Source organism: Zootermopsis nevadensis, unplaced genomic scaffold (assembly GCF_977971745.1).
Source record: "Zootermopsis nevadensis isolate Lab colony 2312 unplaced genomic scaffold, Znev_1.0 Znev_ptg000002l, whole genome shotgun sequence".
In the NCBI taxonomy this organism is placed as follows: Eukaryota; Metazoa; Arthropoda; class Insecta; order Blattodea; family Termopsidae; genus Zootermopsis; species Zootermopsis nevadensis.
Genome location: NW_028259134.1, coordinates 2,053,779 through 2,077,665, shown reverse-complemented (window position 1 = coordinate 2,077,665; position 23,887 = coordinate 2,053,779). Strand labels below are relative to the sequence as shown.

At 39.8% G+C, this 23,887-nt stretch overlaps 1 protein-coding gene across 12 annotated transcripts in view; it reads left to right on the top strand.

Annotated features, from left to right (window-relative positions):
• ct (homeobox protein, cut) overlaps nucleotides 1-23,887 on the top strand; it is a 298,644-nt gene that overhangs the window by 267,070 nt on the left and 7,687 nt on the right. For 11 of the 12 annotated variants that reach the window (XM_087357925.1, XM_087357960.1, XM_087357918.1 and 8 more), the window contains 6 exons: nucleotides 13,545-13,699; nucleotides 15,362-15,531; nucleotides 16,702-16,859; nucleotides 18,869-19,129; nucleotides 20,000-20,295; nucleotides 23,169-23,427. In XM_087357925.1, coding sequence (XP_087214051.1) covers nucleotides 13,545-13,699; nucleotides 15,362-15,531; nucleotides 16,702-16,859; nucleotides 18,869-19,129; nucleotides 20,000-20,295; nucleotides 23,169-23,427 — 1,299 coding nt within the window. The remainder of the gene's footprint in view (nucleotides 1-13,544; nucleotides 13,700-15,361; nucleotides 15,532-16,701; nucleotides 16,860-18,868; nucleotides 19,130-19,999; nucleotides 20,296-23,168; nucleotides 23,428-23,887) is intronic. The other variant, XM_087357930.1, reaches the window with a different exon arrangement.

Sequence of the window (23,887 nt, the reverse complement as noted above, 5' to 3'; positions counted from 1 at the left end):
TCGGTTAACATCGACCAGACTACACAGCGCAACTACCCAGAAGACAGAAATCTTCATACTCATCGCCCTGATGACGGAGGCAGTATGACCTCTGAAACGTCGGTTAACATCGACCAGACTACACAGCGCAACAACCCAGAAGACAGAAATCTTCATACTCATCGCCCTGATGACGGAGGCAGTATGACCTCTGAAACGTCGGTTAACATCGACCAGACTACACAGCGCAACAACCCAGAAGACAGAAATCTTCATACTCATCGCCCTGATGACGGAGGCAGTATGACCTCTGAAACGTCGGTTAACATCGACCAGACTACACAGCGCAACAACCCAGAAGACAGAAATCTTCATACTCATCGCCCTTATGACGGAGGCAGTATGACCTCTGAAACGTCGGTTAACATCGACCAGACTACACAGAGCAACAACCCAGAAGACAGAAATCTTCATACTCATCGCCCTGATGACGGAGGCAGTATGACCTCTGAAACGTCGGTTAACATCGACCAGACTACACAGAGCAACAACCCAGAAGACAGAAATCTTCATACTCATCGCCCTGATGACGGAGGCAGTATGACCTCTGAAACGTCGGTTAACATCGACCAGACTACACAGAGCAACAACCCAGAAGACAGAAATCTCCTTGAAAGTCGATCAGGTGGAAGACAGAATAATTAAGGAATATAATATTTAAGTTAATTTTAGACAAGTTGTGGGTAAGTGCGTCTGACTGAGGTGCTCTCTGGTGGGCTTTGGTGATGGTGACGCCGAATCAACCTTGTACGTAGCCAGTGTTACCAGACAGAAATTTTGAAATCCCAAAATTTGCAAAATTTATGCCATTACATCATATGGGATTAATTTAGAAGTGTCAATCACGTAGTCTGATTTTTTTTTTTTTTACATGACTGTACCGAACCTTCGCCACTATCTTACGTGATATATTTCCTGTTCTAATTTAACCACATCTCCATGGCTGTAGAAGTTTCGAAGAACCTTGTATTTACAAACAATAGGAAGAGGATGACGATAAGGACCGAACCTTGAGTGAACACCGATAAGAGATTAGTTGTTGTCTGTATTTCATTTGAATTACAAAGAAGAAATCACGCAAATAAGATGTCATATCCGGCAAAGAAGAAACTGAACTCTAGCGGGCTATCGCATGACATGGCCGCTGCTCCGAAAAACAATTGCGATCCTTGTCTGTATTCGTTGCTTACCCCAAACGCCGTTCGTATTATTTCAGTTTTAAAAATAAAAGGCATAGTCTTTTGTTTTCTCGTCGTCGTAGGTCCCTGCTATAAATGAAATCTGCATTTATAGACGTGGAAACGAATGACAAGGCAGGAAGAAGGGTTTTATTTTTTATTATTCATTTCAATTCTGTGTGGGAGGTTGAGGAGTATAGAAATCATTTACGCTTTGTATTTTTTTTTTTTTTTTTTTTTGACTTTTGAGCGAGGGAGAAAAGAAAATATAATTCGTGATAATTATGCTGTCAAGATGAACCGTCATCAAATTGGCACGCTTTCAGAATTCGTTTCTCTGAAGACTTGTAAGGGAGTAAAATTTTAAAATAGTTTTATACTCCAAGTAGGACATTGCTATTCAATTAGATGACAGACAGGACATGTGTTCTGACTCGTGGGTCCTACAATCAACTCGTGAAGATGTTAGGGGTTGCCACTGCCTTCTTTGGAGATGACATGTGAGCCATTTTGCCACCGAAGTCTATTATATAAGAGTCTGGGTGGTTACCAGAAGGGTCTGAACGTGGTGATAGAAAAAATAATTAATGATCTTGCATAGAATCGAACTTGGATAGTTTAGTTCGTAGACATTCAATGTAATACTGAGGAGACCGTGCTCATGGATATTTACTGACCATAGTCTACGCATCATTAGTGATATACAGCAGATTTTCCAGTGTAATACTGTAAGCTTAGTCATTTGTTTAAACGTGAGATGAATGTTTACCACGACGTTGATGTAGCTGCTGAACTTCAAAATGCTTGTTAAGTCCCACACAGAACCGTTTCATTTTGTTTCAAGGTGAAATCTCGACCGCAAGAATTCTTGCGAGCAATCGAAAGTAACCAGATTAAACAAGTACCTACCAATAAAGAGTTATTATTTGTTAACAGTGCAGATACGCTGGAAATTTCTGCGCGCTGTTATTTTTAAAATGTTATAGGACCCATTTATTTGAATCAGTTATTAATTATAAAGCCCAGTGCTAACCATATGTCCCACTTTCTTCTTAAGTCAGTAACTCTTAATCTTTATTAAGTTTTATTTCGCTCACCGTCATTAATCAGTTGATCTTCGTAACGGTGAAGTGTGGTGTTTCCTTTGCGGTACGGACTAAATTATTTTATTTTATCATTTAGTGTTCTGTCTGACGACAGGTCCATATGAACAGGATCCTTCCATCGTTTTCTCGGACTGGGACCTGTTCATATACGTTCTTGGCAGATGATCCAGAAGTGGTTTGCCATTGCCTTCTTCTGTGTGTGAATGGGATGCCACGGAGAAACCGGGGAAGCCCCCGGAGGAAAACTCCGTGTTGCCTAGACCACGGCCTTGCCCAACACAAGTTATAAATTCGGGCATCGTCGGGAATCGAACCCGAGACCCCAGGATTACAAGGCGAGCGTTCTAACCGCTAGACGACCGTGGCTATATACGGACTAAATTATGAAACATTTTTTGGATAAGTTTCGGCTTCACAGGATTAAGAACAGAAAATGAGGGAGTTCTTTGCATACGCGCATAAAATGAACGCATGTAGGGCTGGTCATGTCTCTGTGTGCCCGTCCGTCTGTCTGTCCACCCACGTGATTCAACTCGAGAATCGTTTGACGGATTCGGATGAAATTCGGTATGGACTTTATTCCATTGGGGGAATACTTTCCAATTTTAATAATCGGTAGTACCAACATGGCGGTCTAACGAACTCGTGAGGTGAGGTCGACACTAGCGCCACTTGGAATAGGGCCACGCAGTGAATTATGATATTGAAAAATACAAAACTATGGTACAAATAATTCTTTGAAAAATGTTAAATGGCAACATGGCGGCTGCGCGAAAGAAAAAGAAACGGTGCCTAAAGATTACTTTTGAGTTCACGTGATTTGTACAATTTGAAAATTGAACCTGGCTTATTGAGATAACTCACGTAATATTTTATTAATAATTCAGAGTTTGGAAAGAACGCGTGTGTGTATTCCGGTAGATTACACCATTCCAGTCCTGTTATTACCAGGAGTGATGTGTGTGTCCAGTAGACGGTGTACCAGTTATACACGCCTGTGTATTGACGTAATAATCTATTTGCCTTTATTGATCATTCATCTTTATTCCGAACTATTTCCTGTTGCTTGGTTATAATATTATACACACCAGATAACTATCACGAGTAATAGGGTCTATATAATCTGTTCAGCACCGTGACTTGGTTTGTGGAAACAGTAGAAACACGCATGGCGTTATCTTCGGCTTATCAGGCGAGAGAAGGTGAAGTTCGCAGAGGATGAAGGAAAGGGTGAAGCAGATACGATGATGTAGGGCAGTAAAGAGAGAGGGGGGGGGGGTTAAACATAAAAGAGCCAAAGCATCGGCACAGAAAAGGGACGTTGAAACAGAAGAGAAAAAAGATAGCTCTTATTCAAATGAATCGGGGCGAATTCGAGGTCTAATTTATTTTTTAATTGCTTCGCCCCTTAATTTCTGCACGCTTGGGCTGTATGATAGTTCCGGTTGATATTTCATTCTTTTGTTGTATTTTTTTTTATTTCGGTTTGGAAGGTGGGAGGGCGGGAGAGTTGAAAAAAAAAGTTGGTTCTCAGTCGCGTGGAAATATTTCTCTTTGCTGATAGCTGGCCGGTCCCTGTAGTCGCTCAGGGCAACATGAAGCAGGCAGAGAAACTGACAAATTCATCATCACTTTACCACTTAGGACCATAGAAACTCAGATTCGTACTATTATGAAAACGGGAAGTGCTAAAATGGAGGCCCTCTTCATCAGCATCCATAACCCGGCTTTACACCAGTGGAGTTATGCAACCAGTAATTTCTTTGTGAAACGTCGTTTGTCTGTGGTAGAGGCTCTTAAATTCCTCGTACCATCACACGTCTCTTTGGTTTATATACCCCGACGAAAACTCAATTTTTTTTAAGAATCAAAATTCGGCGCGTTATGATAAGCGTCGTATTATCACAGATATTTCACAACACGCCCTGCTATAATACTGTACAAACACAAACCATTATAAAGCCTGCCGCTAATATGATAGTTCTTAGATACCAAGTTGGTTGTGTAATTTGATAAATTCATTCAAATCGGGCGTAGAGAGTGGTGGAATTTTGATGCTGTGTACCCGCACTTCTGTTTGTCCGTTGTCCGATGAAAAGTTTCCTTCTTGATTCATTTCCCGGACGGAAGACTTCGTGTCCTGTACCCCGTCGCCGCCCACCCGTGTATGTCTGCATTTCGCAGATCACGTCCTTCGAGACTTACAGGGCAAAATTTTGTAAGCATTTCTCACTTCTCTCCGATCGTACCTTGCTTGGTTTGGTCAGCCTGAGAATATTTGGCGAAAAGTACGAATTATGAGTCTGTGTAATAAATTGGAGCCTCTGTTTTTTTTAATTTCTTAAATTGAAAAGATGATAGGTACGCCACTGTAGCGCACTCTACAGGTGTTAAGAGCCAGAATTAAAAAGCCAAAGTGTGACTAAATCATATTTAGTACTTCGATAATGTCTTTATTAATTAATTAATTAATTCAAATATTTATTTGTATGTGGTTTGTTTAACGACGCTGTCAGTAGTTCAGATTGAAAATCGGCTAATGATAGCTAGTTACTAATGAATAAATATGGATGTGGAAGGAAGCGGTCGGGGCCTACCTTAAGACAATACCCAGGTGATTATTTTTATTATTTTCAGATGGCCTTCTTCTGGGTTGTAGCGCCTAGAAGTCTGGTAGAAGTTTATCAACGTTTCAGAGATCGATCATCACCCTGATGACGGAGGCAGCAAGCACCTCTGAAACGTCGATAAACTTCTACCAGGCTACACGGCGTTACAAACCAGAAGACCGCCATCTTCAGACTCATCGCTGTGAAGACGTCAAATTGTACTCAATTTTATTTTATGTTTAAGCGAGATGAATGACAAATTTTACATTTTAATTTCAAATTTCAGGAATAAAACTATAAAAAAAAATTTGCACCGAGACGTATAAAATACATAAAGAAAATTAATATTTATTAATAATATTAATATTAAATAAACAATTATCTTAAGAAATATAAGGACAATAATAATAATAATTATGTAAGAAATTTAACGCGATCCTAACAAATATGTTTACGTGCCTTTAATTTTTAATATGAGGCCACAGCTTTCCCAGTTATGGATCACCGGCAGTTCTTGTATTCGTCCCACGGGTACAAGAACTAATGTGATAACAGCTTCTCTAAATAATCCGCAGCGCAGTTATATTGCAAAGAGAATATAATCACATTGTGTGAGGTCTTCTTTGGTTTCGAAACATTGTAATCACCGCAAGTCTGTGGTGCTGTTAGACTAAGCCAGCCCATGCTATGGGTTGTTGCTTAATTGTGAGTAATTTCATCCGCATGCAGAGCTTATAAAAATATCAAGAGAGCGTGGCGAATGTGAGGGAACGGGGCAGACAGAAGTTGGGGGGTGGGGCGTGGGGGGAAAGAAAGAAGACGTCGGTTCATGTAGATGTATACATAATAAACTGATTGTTCTAGATTTCCCATGAGTATTGCGCAAATACTGAACAAGGCGGTGTAGAATCAGACAGGCAGTGGAATGCCTATGCCTCTGGTATATTATATCGTTTCTGTATGGAAAAGGGCATTTTCTCTGTTTGGCTGGATTTATAACCAAGTTTCGCTCTGCTTGGTGCCTGGTATGAGGGCGGGGAGCGATTCTCCTGTTAATGTTTACTTCAAACAGCACAGGGAAGCTGAATGGGTACGAGGAAGTGTCTTGGGGTTTTGGGACATTGTCAGTGGGAATTCTGCGCTGGAAATAATCAAAAATGAATCTTAATTCCTCGCAACACTGGGTGCATTGTTTGTGTAGCGAAGGGAGTTTTTAACAGTCGATATTTTCTCTAGGGCTACACTCGATATTAATTTCCATCGGCTGTTTATTTATGTTTATGTCAAATTTTGAGGCTGGTTTAACAATTGTCATGCTGATTTTCTTTCGAAGAAACCCTTCGTCTGTTAGTATGTTTGCGTGGCAATGTTTAATATCTGTTTTCGAAAAGCCACGAGTGGTTAGCATGAGTTAATAGGCGTAAGAACACGTTCGTTCCAGTGATGTCAAAACACAAGACAAACAGAGCAGAAGAGATATCTCGTTCATAGCCTGGAAAGAGGGATGCTAGAGTATGTGTTATAATTCATAACATGCTTTGATTATTTCTTTAGATCCAATTCATTTTCCAATCTTCCTCGCCAATAATAATGTTACGTTAATTGTAGTGGTCTAGCGGATAGAACGCTGGCCTTGTAATCCTGGGGTCTCGGGTTCGATTCCCGGCGGTGCCCGAATTTATAACTTGTGTTGTGCAAGGCCGTGGTCTAGGCAACACGGAGTTTTCCTCCGTGGCATCCCAACAATTACTCCATTTACACACAGAAGAAGGCAATGGCAAACCACTTCTGGATCATCTGCCAAGAACGTATATGAACAGGTCCCAGTCCGAGAAAAGGATGGAAGGATCCTGTTCATATGGACCTGTCGTCAGACAGAACACTAAATAAATAAATAAAGAAATTGTAATCACGAAATGTGAAAGGAAGAAAGAGATTGGGAAACCTGAGCGTAGTAGAGAGGATAATATTAAAATGTATTTTATAAAATAGATTGTAAGTATATGGGATTTGTGTGGTATTGGTTACGGTCTGAACTCTGATTTATGTGAGGAGTTACATGAACCTTATTGTCTCAGCAAATCGGGGATTGCAATGACTGTGTTGATACCTACCTGTCGATTAAAGAGGTCTGTGTTAGCACCAAAATCAGCGACTGCTGTCTCACAAGGCAAGCAAGGTACCTGCTTCTCGAATCGCACGTGATTGTCCAGGTCTCGTTAAACGCTGTGTGCAACTAATTACAAAGCGGCGTGGGGTCTGACCCACCGTCCGTCACGCTATTGTGCCATCATCACAGAGCACGTGCGCAGAACACACTTAGAAGTGTTTGAACACCAAAGCTCTGCTTCACGATCAATGGCGAATTGTAAGTAAATATAGTAACTCGTGATTTGTGGACCTAATTAAAACGCCGACTGTTTGATATTGAGGTTATGTACGCATCGAAACTTACTTTATAGCCATGAATCGTGTAACAGGCACAATCCTTTGATTATTAAGGATTATAACCATTTATGAGGCCCACAGGAATGCCAGGTTTCGACAAGGGTCCACGGTACTTGATAGAACTAAGGAGATTACTCTGTAGGTTATTATAGGTTGCATCTTTACTGTAGGAACAAAGTTTGTGAACGTATATTTACAAGCATAAATGCAATTAACATTAAATTGAAAAATATAATTTTATTCTCACTGTGTTCCTTTTCGGTGTTCATGTAAATGTACTCAAAAGTTTAAAACGTGGAAGTAAGGATTTTGCACTTGGCGGCTGACGGTAACACTTAACTGTGATTGCCCCTTTTAGCTCAGGAAGTTAAGATGTTATCTGGCGTCCACTCAGTCTCTTACCGATCAATTCACCCCCTTGGCACAAAGCGACTTAAGTCACTCACATCCATTTAGAAACAAAGGTGAGTGGAGCGCCACCTTCACGCCTCATCCACGCCTTAATGATCCGGGCCTTGAGCACAGAAACTGTTTCTTACAATTTTATCCAAAGATGGTGATAAATGGTTTCGTGTTCATAATATTAAACAGGATTCCGAAGATTTCGTATTGGTGATCTACCCTTCTGCCTGTTCCTGATTTATTTTTTAGACATTAATAGATCAAATTTCGTTAAACTCTTTATGAATATCGCTCTGTTTTGGGCAACAAATATTGGACTTTCGTCTAGAATACGCATATTTCCAAATGCGTTCTTTGTGATTTTACATTCCCTTGGTCTTAATATTTATCTCAGATACAAACTTCTTATTGGCTCATGTAATGAACAGTGCCAGAACCACAAATCAACCTACACTCTCAACAGTTACTACACATTTTGTTGTCGGCAAAGATAGTATATTATTTGTTGTTCATTGAAAGACGCTGTTGATAAGTTTTGGACAAGTAAGCCTATTATTAGAGTCAACAAATCTAAGAGGGTTGGATGGGCAGGGTATGCAGAACGGGTAGAAGAATTGGAAATGCGTTCAAAATTTTAGTCGAAAAACGTGAAGGGAAGAGAGGCCAGCTGGTGGTAGATTACGGAAGTAGATATTAAAATTAATTGAGTGGTAAGTTGTGGATTGGGTTCTTCTGGCTAGGAGTTGTGTCTGGTGGCGGCGTCTCAAGAAGGACTCTGATAATTGGAGTTAGAATGCGAACAGATATGACCTCTTCCTTGTGCGTTCATTTCATGAAAGAGTAATAAAGATCTGTTGTGAGATCACGCTTATTGTAATGTGAAGACAAGTGAGTGTAGGCTACATCCGGCCATTATGCCACAGTCCAACACGACACACTTGTTATAATTTGCGCGCTACATCCATGTTAGCTTGGCCACCGCTATGAACGACTGCGCCCTAATGGCTTTCTAAGTGGGAATAATTAATGAACTAGCAGTGACCCTAGGAGCACCCGGCCTCCCATCCCCTCCCCCAGGCGGCCACACTTTGACCTAAGGCCCTTCCTCTCTCTTACTGAGAGGTCCAACTTGCAAGTTGAGGTTCTCTCCCGCCCCCCCTCCCCCGGACCTCTATTCTGCAATCCAACAGGAGGGGATTAGATCTGGACCCCTCCTGTCTTGACCTGGCCTCCTGAACTGACCGCCCTCTGCAGTCACTAATCTCCCTCGGTTCCAACGCCTCCTATAACGAACGTCGGCGTCGCTTCTGTCCGCACCAGCATTTCGTAAAGACGCCAACTGGAACAAACGACCACAGAATTATTCCTCTCCATTCAAACAATCTAATGCAGTTTCAGCTGTGAAACGTCCTCTTTGACGAAACGAAATATTTGTGTGTGGCGTGATGTAATCAGGGCGCAAAATGTCTTTCGTCGACTTTAAATTCACAGACTGATTAATCTTTTCAGTGATAAACACGAGATATCTCGTTTGGACGCAGCATTCTGTCCTGTTATAAATTTTGTAATTTTACAGTAGGCGGTGAAATGAATCTGTATCTTTATCTTAGAAGTCATAAAATATTTGCGCCTTTTCGAGAATTAAAACTTCTGAGCTAGTCTAAGACAAAACCGACAGACGAAAGATGCTAACATCATTTTTCCTTTAAAATTCATGTCGTCATTATACTACAGAACGCTGTGAAATTTGTAGTTGCAGACTGTTTATACTTGGGAACCGTCATGTGGACTCGGTCTTTTTAAACACACCGCGTCAACTGTAAAAGCTATTTAAATAGAACTTTACTCATGTGAACAATCAGCTGGAAAGAATGCCTGTTTCAGGGAAATGTCCGGTCTTCGCCCATACGAACTAACGAGGACCTCTCAACTATATAATCAGTACTCCAGTCGAGATTCGAACCACATAGGCCATCTCTGGAATATGGAATACAAAGCGGGCGACTTATTACAGTGCTAACCTGCTGTGTGATGGATTTGTAAACTACCTGTCAGTTGGGACCCTACTCGTTAAAGACCGGTTACCCTTCATAATTAGCTGACGTCACGGCCGAGTGGTTAGCACTCCTGCTTCGTATTCCGGCTCTAGATTTCCACCCGGAGTCCTGTAACCTGACTGAGGCATTTTGTGGATTTTCTCATTATGTTCAGCCACGACCGCTTCCTTCCATATTCGTTCCCATCCAGTGTTCACTAGTCATTTTATTATTCAACTGATCTTTTTTACAGCGTCGTTAAATAGCATTTTATTAAGAAACACGTTTGTATTTGTGTTTTGAAAATATGAATACACATATTCGTGTGGTCTTTAAAGATAGAAGTTTAACGCATTTTTTTTAGCTATATTTACGATGTGCTACGTATGGCAGACATCCATATATATAAATATATATATATATATATATTTATATAGTATGACTAATTTGCACTCGTAGAAATCCTAGCATCTTAGTAAAACAATTTTCTCTGAGCTGGTAAATCAGATATTGTGTGTTATTTTTGGATTATTGCCTCAATTCTGCTGATTTCTGTAGAACGTCATTTGATTCTGCTTTACATAAAACGACGTCTGGTGACGAAATCGAGATAAGTAGACGTCATCGTATTTGCCTCACAACCTGCGTCTCTCTTCCTGGAACGGATTAATGTCCGCGATGGAGGATAGACAGTCTGTTGTAATGGGAAAATATATTCTCGCAAGTGCTTGTTGCCAGGAAAATAACTGCAATTACATGAAATCGTACACGCCAGAGACCACGGGGAACATTGAAGCGAATACAATCCGTGTCGATTACTGTCCATCGATTCATAAATGGCATTTCACAGTCGCCGGCGCTAATCACTACGGGCGAAAACGTGTTCGTTGATACCATTTATTTTATGTTGATACTATCAGCGTCATAATACCACGTCCCGCTTGAGACTTATTTTTCAGTAGAAACCCTAATAATGATTTTACAGCGGAATGGATATTTTCCTTTTAAAAAAAAGACGTAACTTTGTTTTAATTGGTGAAATTTTCATATGAAATTGTTAATCAAGCTCTCGTAGATTAAAATGATATTTCTGTAGATATTTCTCTGACTTCGTAGTAGTAGTTTAATCCTTGATTTTAACGTTCTAAGGAAAAAAAAAAATTAATATTTCTCTGTAATGACGATTAGTTTTTGAAGTCTGTAGTAATTCTCCCGCTGTTTGCTGTAAATACGTACAGAGGAGACATTTGAACGTGTTTAACTTCCCATCTGTTACTTTCCTCTTCAACACGCACATTCGACCATAAAGACAGATGTGCCAGAGAGTATTGTTCCTCCAGTGCGTTGCTTAGTAACGCCAATAATATACCTACCAGTCAATAAGGTCTAATATCGCATGCAAGATCCATTAAATTATGCGAGGGGGATAATAAACCATGTCCCTCACTCCAGAACTCGTTTCGTAGAAAACGAGATTCTTATCGTCTAGAATTAAAAAACAAAGAGCGAAAGTTTCGATCCCTTCTGCATGCGATCCATATGTTGAGTAACACGCAAACTCTCCTAAGTGAACCAACCGTATAAAAAGGCAATGCCACCGTTTGAGAACGGAGTTGGTTACGATAATAATTATGTAACCAACTTATATTACAAATTCTCTGAGGTCCAATAAAAGGGGGTGAAATGACTTTTTGTCTCTAGTTTGAATGATTTGATACTATGTTTTTTTTTTCTCCCATTATTTTCATCCGTCGAGTGTGTTGCAGGTAAAACTTTTTAATTAGTGTTTGATTCGAGTTTTTAAAAGTTATGATTTTGATATACATATTGTGCCCGCAGACAATTGTTAAGGTAATTCGTGAGAAAAGCAGGTGAACTCGGCTCCGCCTGAACTTGGCGCTGTCCCGCTCGATTCACGTGCTGTACGGGTTGTATACCTAGCAGCGATTCCTATCGCTTGAACTGTTGTCTGACTACGGGAACAATTTTTTTTTAACTGTTTCGATATTCATTTTTACTTTCAGCTTTGTTAAAGTGTGCACTGCTTCGGCGCTCATCTGGGCAGTTTCTGGTTACAACTTGGAATTAATTTTGGATCGTTTTCAGTTTATTTTCCTTTCCGAATAAAGAGAATGTAGGGTTATGATGCCACAGCGCTCTCTGTGTGTGTCCCATTTTTAAGTTCTACCCCCCCCCCCCCCAACCAAAAAAAAAGTTACCGATTTTTACGAAATTTGGTATGAATATTATGTTATTGGAAGCCACCCCAACCTCGTACATTTTCATTTCCTAGTCAGTATTAACAAAATGGCGGACGGACGAACTTGTTAAGTAGACGCTACGGTAGCGCCACTCGACATACTGTCCTGAACTAATGTCTGAGAATAGACCCATGATAATTACAAACATGGCTACTGTGCGAAATTTCGAGGTTATGTGCGACAAATTTAATGTCATATCTGTACCAGAATTTCCATACCAGGCTTATATTTTACTCAAAAATAAAATTGGCCCAGTAACCTGTAACATGTTTATGCTAGTTACAAGTAGTAAAATATGTTCGATCATGTGACTAAACAGCTTTCAGGCTCTCAGCACGCTAACACATAAAATAAATTGAATTTTATTGCTGTGTTGTATAGCTCGCATTACCTTAATGTAAGAGAAACAATATGTGATTTGTCGAACTAAAGGAGTGTTCATTTGGAAGGTAGATCATGAGTTCTGACCGGAACTAGGTCTTTATTACAATTTTCTCATTATATTTTTAATAATATCCCTGGTCAGATAGGTTTGTGGTTAACTTACAAGCTGCCTTATTGAAATTAAAGTAAATGTTATTGATTTACGTAAATTAGATAATTAAACACACATACAGCTAATGCTTTATTATCATCTCATTAGCGTCTCACGTGTTTTCAATTGCGTATGTAGGGCACAAGGTAATACAGATAATAATATGTATTTTTATGACATGTTTTCTCCTGCATATTTGTTATATGAACATAGGAAAGAAGTTTCATTGTCACAAATTATTGCTAGAAAATATAAGCTCGGTGTATAGCATTTCTATATGAAATATTTATTCTGTTTTCCGGTCGCATGAGTTGATTGAAGCGGTGATATTGTGCGCTGATAAATGTGATGATAGTGTTTTGTGGCAAATGAATTATGGTCAACGATTAGTACGAGTTTAAAACTCAAAATCACATCTAACTTTTATTTTGCATGGAATAGTATTTACTTGTTGGTTGAATTAGTCATTGGAGTTAAAATTTAAGGAGACAGTAATTTAATTATATTCGCTTTCAAAGTGTGCTATTTTCTGAAGTAAAATATGCACACAATGAAGTGTGAATATACGATTAAATTGATTATTTGTGGATCAACTGTAATTAAACTGTATAAAAATACAACAGACAGAAATTCTGGAATCGGAAACACGTCACGATTTCTGAAGTCACTTTAATTACGTTGCATCTCAACAAAATGTTACTTTGCCACAGTGTGGGAGTCACAGAATAAAAACGTTGATGTAATTTGTAAGTTAGAAACGTCCCCCGAGCAGAGGTTCCATCGAACACGCTCTGCGGACATAACTTATCTAAAGCCATGTCTTAGTTACTGCAATGACTGATTCAATTATTCTGAATAGACGATATCCTCTCCCGGAAGACGCAGGACGTGAAGCCTATCTTGGCTGTAACATTGTAGTGATGTTTGTAGGAAAAGACACGGGTATTCCAGCTTTCGCCCGAGGCGATGGCGACAACATGACAGAAGAGAGGATAGCACACATCCTGAACGAAGCCAGTCATATGATGAAGACTCAGGTGGAGGACAGCCACAGTAATGACAGCAAATCTCCGCACCAAGGACAGGTGAGATACGACACCCGCCTAGCGAATACGAACAGCGGCAGAACGGATTATGGAAATGTCTGGTGTTGCTCGCGACACAAAACCCTGTAGATCAGGATGTTGGCCTGCACAAAGTAATTTTGCCAGTTACTTTGAATTAGTATGAATTATAATCTCTCTCAGACTGTTAAGTGGCAAGTGTTTCAAAGCGAAGTTCTCAGGGCACTGTTTGAACGTAAGCAGTTAAGGATATTGCTTAAGCAGGAACTAACTTTCAGTCAGCCAGTATTCTTAAAATAGTGAATTCATGAGATGTGCCTAGGTTGGGATTTTAGTGTAGAAACGTTTAGGGAAATGATCAATTTGAGGACAAATAAGGAGACGATACGATGACATCGAGAGATGATTCGTAGATAAGTAGTTTGTGAGGATGAAACATGGAAGAAGATATATAAGAATCGTATATAATTGAAGACTTTCGTGTTAGAGGCGTCGTAACCTTTTGCTGCCAGACAGTTGGTTAGTTAAAAATAATTTCAGTTTCTTAAGATTTTGATTTCCTTAACTTCAGTTTGTTCTCGTGTCACTGATGTGGTGGATACAGTATACAGTAAAAGTTTATTTCAAGAGTTTCGTACGAACGCAGTGATTATACCATTTGGGTACTGTGTCTTATATTTAGGTTTCACGTGAATTGAGCATACAAGACACTGATTGTACGAAATTAAGTACAGTCACATCAATTCCGGTCTAGATTAAAATTGATAAATACCATATACTTCATAGTAGGTAAAATTTGTTGGTGTGTTTTGCACTGTAAGTAGTTAACGGAAATGCTTAATTATGGAACTCGTTACCGAGATCCATGTGTCTGTCTGTCTGTCTGTCTGTCTGTCCCTTCATTTACTCATGGATAGAGTTATTACATAAATTAACTTATATTAAATATGAGCTACGTGCCTTCGGAGGACATCGTGTCTTGGTAATTTACATGCCTGTCTTCAGCACTACCAACAACTCGTTTCACGAATTTTATGGAATAAGGACAATATTTTAAAGTACTGAAGTTTCGTCTTGCGGAACATTTTTATAAATCGGTTCATATACAACCTTTTTAGAGGATGCTTTCGTGATAGTGACTGAATTAGAACCGGAAACCGTAATCTATTTTATGTGTAATGTTATGGTGATATGCTACATACTCAGATAAAAACAGTTTATGTGAGTTCGATATTCTGTGACTGCAGAAATTGTAAAATAATCGGATCTAGCACAGTTTCGAATTCAGATGTGTCTTCATTTCTGGGTGTACAAAATTGAGAGACATAGGAAATATATACGAAACTTTGGTCCATGAAGCGAAGGGAGAAGACACAGTTGGAAGATCTAGACGTAGATGGGAGGATAATATTAACATGAATTTTAATGTAGTTGGGTGAGAGGGAGTGGATGAGATTTGTCCGACTCAAAAGAAATCAAGATGCACACGGTTAAAAGAACCTTTTGGTTCCATAAAATTCAGTGACCAGCTGAGCGACTGTCAACTTCTTAAGCAGGACTCTACTGCATTGATCTAGTTTGCAGTATTCATAGCTATGTCCGATCTGCCATTCTAATTTTTAATACGTATACTAATTTAGTGTATTGCACTGGTCCTTATTACATGCAACGACATTGTTCCAGTGCCCTTCACCCTTGGGTAAGGATAATTCTCAGAACCGGCGACTGAAGAAGTACGAAAATGATGATATCCCCCAGGAGAAGGTAGTACGAATCTATCAGGAAGAGCTTGCCAAGCTGATGGGTCGCCGCATGGAAGATTCCATGAGGGGGCCTCGCGAACACTTCCCAAGGTAAGCCCCTCCCACCTCTCAGTCATACAGCTTTCTTATTAATTATTCAATTCAACAGAAGCTTCAAAGGAACAAGTTGAGGGATCAGGTCTCAAAAATTCGTATTTTAGCATCATTTAGTTGAAAGGCCATTGAGAGTTACATTATCACAGTTTGTACCCTGTACCAAAGGTCATTAGGATCAGATCAAGGTAGATGGGGTGGGCAGGTCATATAACACGCATTGTGCATGTAAGAAACAAATACAGCATCTTAATATGAAAATACAGGTAAACCTCGATTTACGCCGCTTCAATTTACGCCGGTTCGTCCAGGAAAGCATCCCCGTCGTAAATCGAGGTTTACCTGTATTACTTTGTGAAAAGTATTAGCCTAATCCCAGTGGGGGGGTGGGGTGTCGAGAAAATTTTGCAAGTTGAATTTACCCATCGTTCTTCGTCTTTAATGACGTACAATTCACAACACGCGTTACAAGGTTATGGAATTAAAATCGCGAGAAATCTTATACAGCGCTCAACATAAGAAACACCAGCACGCAACGAACTCTTAACAACCCAAGTAAGACTTTTTATTTTCCTTCTTTCAGAATGTTAAGCCCTGGTTAAAATCAATCTTAAATCAGATCTAAGGATGTGCACTGGACTTACCTACCTCAGAACAGGGTACAGTCACAGGTTCTTGTGAACACAGTAACAAAGCTTTAGATTTCATAAAAGGTGGCAAATGTTTTGGCCAGTCGAAACGCTTTCAGCATCTCACGAAAGATTTTGCTCCTTGAAATTAGGGTATATGGCGCTTGTAGGCTAATATGAAAACCTTAACAGAAGACAGGACTTGTAAATTTAAGAGAAAAATACAGGTTTATAATTTAATGGATATTTGAAAGAATTTCTTGGCCACTAAAATCATTATTTTTTCATTGAACAGCCTGTACAATACGATGAATTTTTTTAGGTTAAACATGCTCAAATTATAATGCCTTGCACATCTTCCCTAATATTTAAAGAAAGTCTAAATTCTTCTAAATATGGACTTGTTTTGATCTACGACGAAAGGTCAGTGTTGGTATCTTCTAGATCACAACTGTAGTTCCTTCCAAAATCGGATTTATTTCTAATTTTACGCTGATTTGCTGAGTACCGAGAACAGCACTTACGTTTGTTGATGTAGCCTGCTTTTCCCACATTTCTTCAGTGCCGGTGGCGGCGGGCCTATGGATCGAACCCAGGACGAAATAAGAATGGCTCTAGACGCTTACCATCGGGAGTTGGCCAAACTCAACTCCGTATCCTCCTGTCCCACTGTCGGCAGTGCAGCAGGACTTCCAGGTAAGCCACCGAGACCGCGTGATCTTTAATTTTATTAATTACGAAAATCAGATCTCTTTGATGAAGACGGTGAGGGAAAATGGTGTCTTCACCCTGATTTTGGACATCGCAGTTAGCGAGGTGAGTGGCTATGTGCTGGAAGACTGCGTTTCAGTTCCTGTCAGGGGCAGATATTTTTGTTCTTATGCTCAGAACGATGATGGCGACCACATAGCCTCCTACCCACAGGTACTGAAGAGCATTTTCATTTTAAGATTTGTTGTCGAAATGCAAAACTGAATTTCTACGCGTATGCCTTCACGACCCTTACGCGTTTTTGACACGTGGAGCCGTGAAGCCAGGCAATTTCCAAAATTAATATAAGTGGTTGCCGTGCACATCGATGATATGTACTTGGATATACGATATATATCGAACAGTTTTGTTTCTTTTCTAGCATTCTACAAATTTTAAAAGTTTTTTTTTTTTTTTGGTTTCCCATATGAACCCGTACACAGGCACGTAATGTGCTCAATTGTTCGGTTTATGATCGTTTGCGTCTTAGTGTGAAATATGGTTCCTTCAACACTGAAACTCGAACTGATGCTGAGGTCAAAATTCAGCGATAATGAAAAATGCTTTACGGACATCCATGTTATAAACGAGTCTCAAACTGTGGAACCAAGACCATCAGCACCAACTCTTTAGTATGAATTTGGATTTACGTGGGCTTTTAGAGCAATAGAATTTCTCCCTAGGACTGAAAGGTTTACCGTATTTTGTTAATAAAGACTGCAAAGAACAAAATATTATTACTCTCCTTCATATTTGGACCAAGAAGCGTGGTTTACGTCAGATTCTTATTTTATGAAGTCGTAAATTGTTTATTTCTAACTCATCACAACATGAAAATTTAGTAAATAGATAATTAATTTTGCGTATTAATAATAGATGTAGTGATTCTAATAACAATATTTCGTGTTAATGTGTAAAAAAAAAATTACGAAAATAACTTGTGTTAGTTCTGTCATGTATTTACAGCGTAACCTCTCTTCAGTTAGGATGTACGTCGACATTTTCTTGGCGTTAGGGCTGACTTAATTATTGAGTGAAACTTTAATATTATGAAATAAATAAAACAAAGTTGGCCATAATGCATCCGAAAAGTAGAAAAACAATCTTATTACTGAAAAAGTCGTGAAATTCTTACTGATTCTTGTTGATTCTCGTTAGTCACTTTCATACGTTTACAGCTCACAGTTTATTCTTTCGAACTACATTTTTCAGCCAAATGTGGCTGTTACCAGGTTCAAATACACATTTGAATTCATTGCCCTGAGATAATTACTTATCTATTCTCCCAGTGTTATTTCAGATAATTATAAAATTAAACTTTAAAATTAGTTACGATGTTTTGTTTTAAAATATTTAAAACAGTTAAGAAGTTGTAATGCAACTCAGTGAGTCCGACCGTGTTAACCTGTAAAAGACCAGACACCAGGGATTCTGTCAGTCCTGCAGCCGGAAGAACACTTATCAGAGACGCCCCGATCTGGCTACTCTTACGTATTTTCTTTTTTCACGTCCAAGGAACACAACCTCTTAAGTTACAGCACTCAACGCATTTCGTGAATTATACAAAAGAACAACAACATATAAAACGTAATTTATAACTAATTAAATGTCTGTATCGTCCACACATTATTTTCTGTCGTTCAGAAGATTAAACTGCGAACTGCAAGTGCGTGAAATTGAATTAACGTAACACACAGGGATGCCATACTAAAAAAATGAAATTTCTCTTATTTGAAATAGTCATAGAAAACAGTACTTACAATTAACTACGTACGCATTGTGGATCAGATTGAAACTGAGAAAGTATTTCACAAGGGCCCGTCAGATGACAAGAAACCACATTCCATTAGTGTATTAGAGCGGAAACAAAATTAATTTGACGATAATAATTCTCTAGTCTGAAACGTACCCATGGAATAAAGATATTTCTATATGAGATGTTGGTTATTTGCCAGGTCTTCCAGGTCTTCTGGCTCTGCAGCAGCAGGCTCTGAGTCAACAACAGCATCAACATGCACAACTCAACGGGGTCGCTCAGGACCTGTCACTGCCTAAAGACCGCAAGGATGCTGGAAAGCTGCCTAACGGGGGTGGAAATGAACTCTTGATGGAGGGGGTTGATTGCAAGAAGGAGTCTAGCATGATGGAGTCCGTCGCCGATGTCCTAAGGCACGCCGGTAGCGCGTTCTCTCTTGTCAGGCCAAAGACCGAGCCAGGTACGGAAACGAGAACCCCAAAAAGAATTTCTCTTCCTGTCTGTTACGTGAACAGAAACCTTCGTTCACTTGGCACGTGTAATATCACGTAATAAATTGAAGAGGAACGCGGCGGACATCTCCAATAATTAAAATAAAATATTTTCTTTCGTGATTTCAGTTTAATTTTTTTTTTTGACAGATAGAGCATATGTACTGTGGAAATTAATAAACTGTGCTGTGACTATAGTTCCGTTTGTTTCAAGTGAATAGTTTAATTTCCTAAACAATTTCGTAGCTTTGGTGCTGATGGTTTTAAACGGTTACGTATGTGGGCTTGAATCTCAATAAAAGAGCGGCCCATCCACGTACGAGTCCGGCTCGGCTCGGGTTCCATCGGAGCCAAACTCGTACGTGGGTGGGCCGCTTAAGACGTGGATGTAGATCTGTCTCCGCCTCATTTGACACAGAATTTCTCATAACTTTCATACCCTTTGTATTTGGTGAGTAATTTAAAAATTATCCCCCCCCCCCAAAAGCATTTAAAAAATTTCAGAATCTGCGTATTTATTTTTAACGTTATTTATGTATCAGAATATTATATTCTGCGTCATGTTCACTATAATTTTGAAGTTTTTAACATAAAATGCTGTCAAAATGAGATTTAAGGAATTTATTCTATACAGATCAAGTAAATAAGCCGAGATGATGTCCCCCCCCCCCCCCCCCCCCCGTGGGCATTTATTCCGCGAAGTGCGGACGTCATTCCTATTATCCACAGTCATCCCTGTAACTCTCTATTAAAAATGCTGACGATATTTTGGTTTCGCGGAATAATCAGAGCGAGAAGACGGCAATGAAATACCTGACCTGTACTGTTTTACCGATCAGGGGTGGTCCCAGGGAGTGGATCCCAGCAGCAGACGACAGGCAGCAGTGCGAGCAGCCCACTGAGTAACTCCATCCTGCCCCCCGCGATGACGCCAGGCGACGACTTTTCCAGCGGAGCCGCCGCTGCAAGTCCACTGCAACGCATGGCGTCCATTACAAATTCACTCATCTCACAACCGAGCACGCCGACACATCACAGCCCGTCGCAACGCCCACTCAAGGCTGTTCTCCCACCTATCACACAGCAGCAATTTGACATGTTTAACAATCTGAATACAGAGGATATTGTCAAGAAGGTTAGTGTCCTCCTCGATCAGGCACCAGAATTTTAAACCCTTTCTTAACCTCTACACAATACAATAGACAGTTTCTTCTTGATATCCCTAATTAAGGTAAGTTTTTAATGAAGAATTTGATCTTCAGGAGCGCTCCAAGTCTCGAGAAGTCAGAAACGTATAAAATAACGTGTGCTGCTGACCACTTACTCCCATCTATTGGTGAGGTTTGGAATCAGTAGGAGCTGCTGAGCACTTACTCCCATCTATTGCTGAGGTTTCGAAACATTAGGAGCTGCTGAGCACTTTCCCATGTATTGGTGAGGTTTGGAATCAGTGGGAGCTATACAGTGTGTCCATAAATTCCCTTTTTGGTTTTGAAAAATTGTGGCGGGCAAACAAATTGAGCTAGCTACACGCGGTTTGCAGCATATTACAGTGAAACTCTGAAAGTTTTTTACTGACGTCAGTAGACCTCGATGTGGGCTCCCTTGGTAGCACGGAGACGTCCAGACGATATTCGAGCTCTTGCCATGTTCTGTGGAACATGTCCGCTGGAATAGCCGAGGTCGCATTCCTGATATGGGTCTTCAGTTCTTCAAGTCCATTAACTGGTGTTCGGAACACATTGCTCTTGACATAACCCCACAGGAAAAAATCCAGTGCTGTTATGTCTGGTGAACGTAGACGCCAAGGCTTTGGACCGTCTCTGCCGATCCATCTTCCTGGAAATGTCCTGTCTAGGTACGTGCGTGCCAGCAGACCCCAAAGAGGTGGAGCACCATCTTCAAGAGTTTCACTGTAATCTGCCCCAAACCGCATGTGGCTAGCTCAATTTGTTTGTCCGCCACAATTTTTCAAAACCCTGAAGGGACTTTGTGGACACACTGTACGTCCTTTCCCCTAACTGCCAACATTGACATGTAATGCGATTGCTTTACTTTATAAAATAATGCACGATTGTGCTCGAATGGGGCAGAATTCCATACCGCTTACTTAACATTTCATGATAAAAAATTTCACAAAATTGCACATGCAATCAGCTTCGTCGTACAAAGATTACCGAGTAGAGGCAAGCGATAAGCCGGTGAATGCAAAAAAATATGAATTGTTTATCTTAAACACTTCAGACTGAAACATTACAAATCAAACGTAAGTAAAAGTTAAGTAGAAATTCAGTGGAAATTTTTTCGTGTACAGAATTTATTTTTAAAAAAATAAAATATTTGGTCATTGGCCATTTTTCTGTTCTCAGGTGAGACAGATTCCAGTCTCTGAAATTTTGTGTTTTTAACAAAAAATCGAGACAGTGGATAATGTCCAGAAAGTTTGAAGATTTCTGTCTTCTGGGTTGTTGCCCTGCGTAGTCTGGTCGATGTCAGTAAACATCGACCAGACTACGCAGCGCAACAACCCAGAAGACAGAAATCTTCACACTCACCGCTGTGAAAACCTGTACTTGGATCCGCGTGTTTCTATACAAAATTAACAAGATGCATAAGCTTGCCGATCATCGCAGGAGACAGAGGTTGCATTTTGCCACTTGGTCGAGAGGCGAGGAAGGTATTCTCCACAAATTGTGGTTCTCCGGTGAAGCCTCTTTCAATTTGCATGGAACTGCGAACAAAAAACAACTTTCCGTCGCTTGTGTCCTGTAGTTTATATGTGATATGTAACATTTTTTTTTAAAAAAAAATTATAGACATTTGTGCAGGATTTAAGACGTAAACATTCGATGCACCACTATATTTTACTGTTTTGCATGACGGACTGTATTTATTTTTTAATTTTCTACCATCAATGTTATGAGATTTGAGATTCTCATCGCAGTGTTAGTCCTCTGAGTTTTAATGCTGTGTCCATGCACGTGTTGATACCAATGTTTCGGAGGAACATTCTACCTCTATCTTCATCTATCTATCTATCTATCGGCATAGCGATTTGAGTCGTACGATCGTTTGTTTCTGCCATGTTTGATTGTAATATGGAATTATAATGGAGTTGTTTCCCGTCGCGTTCTCCATCGCAGTATCAGAACCGGTACAATAAGTATGTGATTGTCGTCTGTGAATATCCGGTGACGGGCCTTTGGGGAACGTCACATCCAGCGGATCACATTTGACATCTTCACCGCCAGAAGGACCTCAAATCTCATATCCGTTCCTTGAAATATTTTCTTCAGGACAGAACTTTTGCTGTTACTAATGTTCTTTGATTTGAATTTGTACCAAATTGCATTTTTGAAATTGCCAAAATAGAGCCGCAGGTCGTGTCGTAAAAGTACCTGTACTAAGACAATTACACATTTCTTAAAACTCAAATTTATACAATTTTTTTTAAGTACTTTGATTTGTTATATGATATTTTATCTGCACATGGCATATATACATTTGTACCTGAAATTAATAATACAAATAATTAAGAGTTAAACTGAGTTGTTTTATAAGACTGATTTGGTACCCCCAGACAGCGGGCTCCCAGGGTGGTCGGCGTAGTCGACTACCCCAAAGACCAGCCCTGCTCAACAACAGTCTGAGAAAGGTGCTTTAATCACGTTACATACGTCTCTTACCACTTTTAAGTGTGCGTTAGTGTAACGAGAGGAATCAGGTCAAAATTAAGAAACCGCGTAACTGCTGTCGGCTGACAAAGAAATTTAATCTTTTTTTAAAAATCCCATAAATGTTTGGAACAAAATCAAATTTTGCCTTGAATGTCTCTGAGGTTTAATATCATTAAAATTTGGTGTCAAGTTTAAACGTAATTTTAATTTCTCTCTTACTTCTAGCGCACACTTAAAATGTTGACTATACATCTAGCTTAAGTTCCGATTTATGAGACTATACCGCACATACTTTGTATTCGTATTATTTAAACCTTTTTATCTCCCTCAGGTTAAGGAGTCGCTAAGTCAATATTCCATAAGCCAGCGTTTGTTCGGTGAATCTGTACTGGGTTTGTCGCAAGGCAGCGTGTCGGATCTGCTTGCAAGACCGAAGCCGTGGCACATGCTCACGCAGAAAGGGAGGGAGCCGTTCATCCGCATGAAGATGTTCCTGGAAGACGACAACGCGGTCCACAAACTGGTGGCCAGCCAATACAAGATTGCACCCGAGAAGCTGATGAGGACCGGCAGTTATGCGGGTGGACCTCGTGAGTTCTTAAACAACTTCTGAGACAACAGCTCAAAAAATTTGAATAACAACTTTTTTCATTATCTTTGATTCAAATTTAAATAACAATTGATGATTTTTGTTTTTGAGATTCGAAGTTGTCGTGGCGATGAAGATGTCACTCTTGTACTTCAGAGTTTTAATGTAGTGTGGACTTTTTGTATCTGCTTACAAGTTCTTAGGATGTTACGATCCAAAAGACCGTCATCGATATTTTAATTTTTTTTATGTCAGTGTTTCTCAAAAACTGGTACCAGTTAAATGACATCCTTTCTTATACTTCAGATTTATTCCTGGTTTCATTTATTCAAAGTCTTCAGATTGGCGTCTCCATGAAAGCGAAAAAGCTTATTAAGAGCGTAAAAATAAAAAAAATACTTTGTTCATGTCCTGAAGTGGTGGTGAGGGGGATGAAGGGTGAGTCAGGGGTGATTACGCCA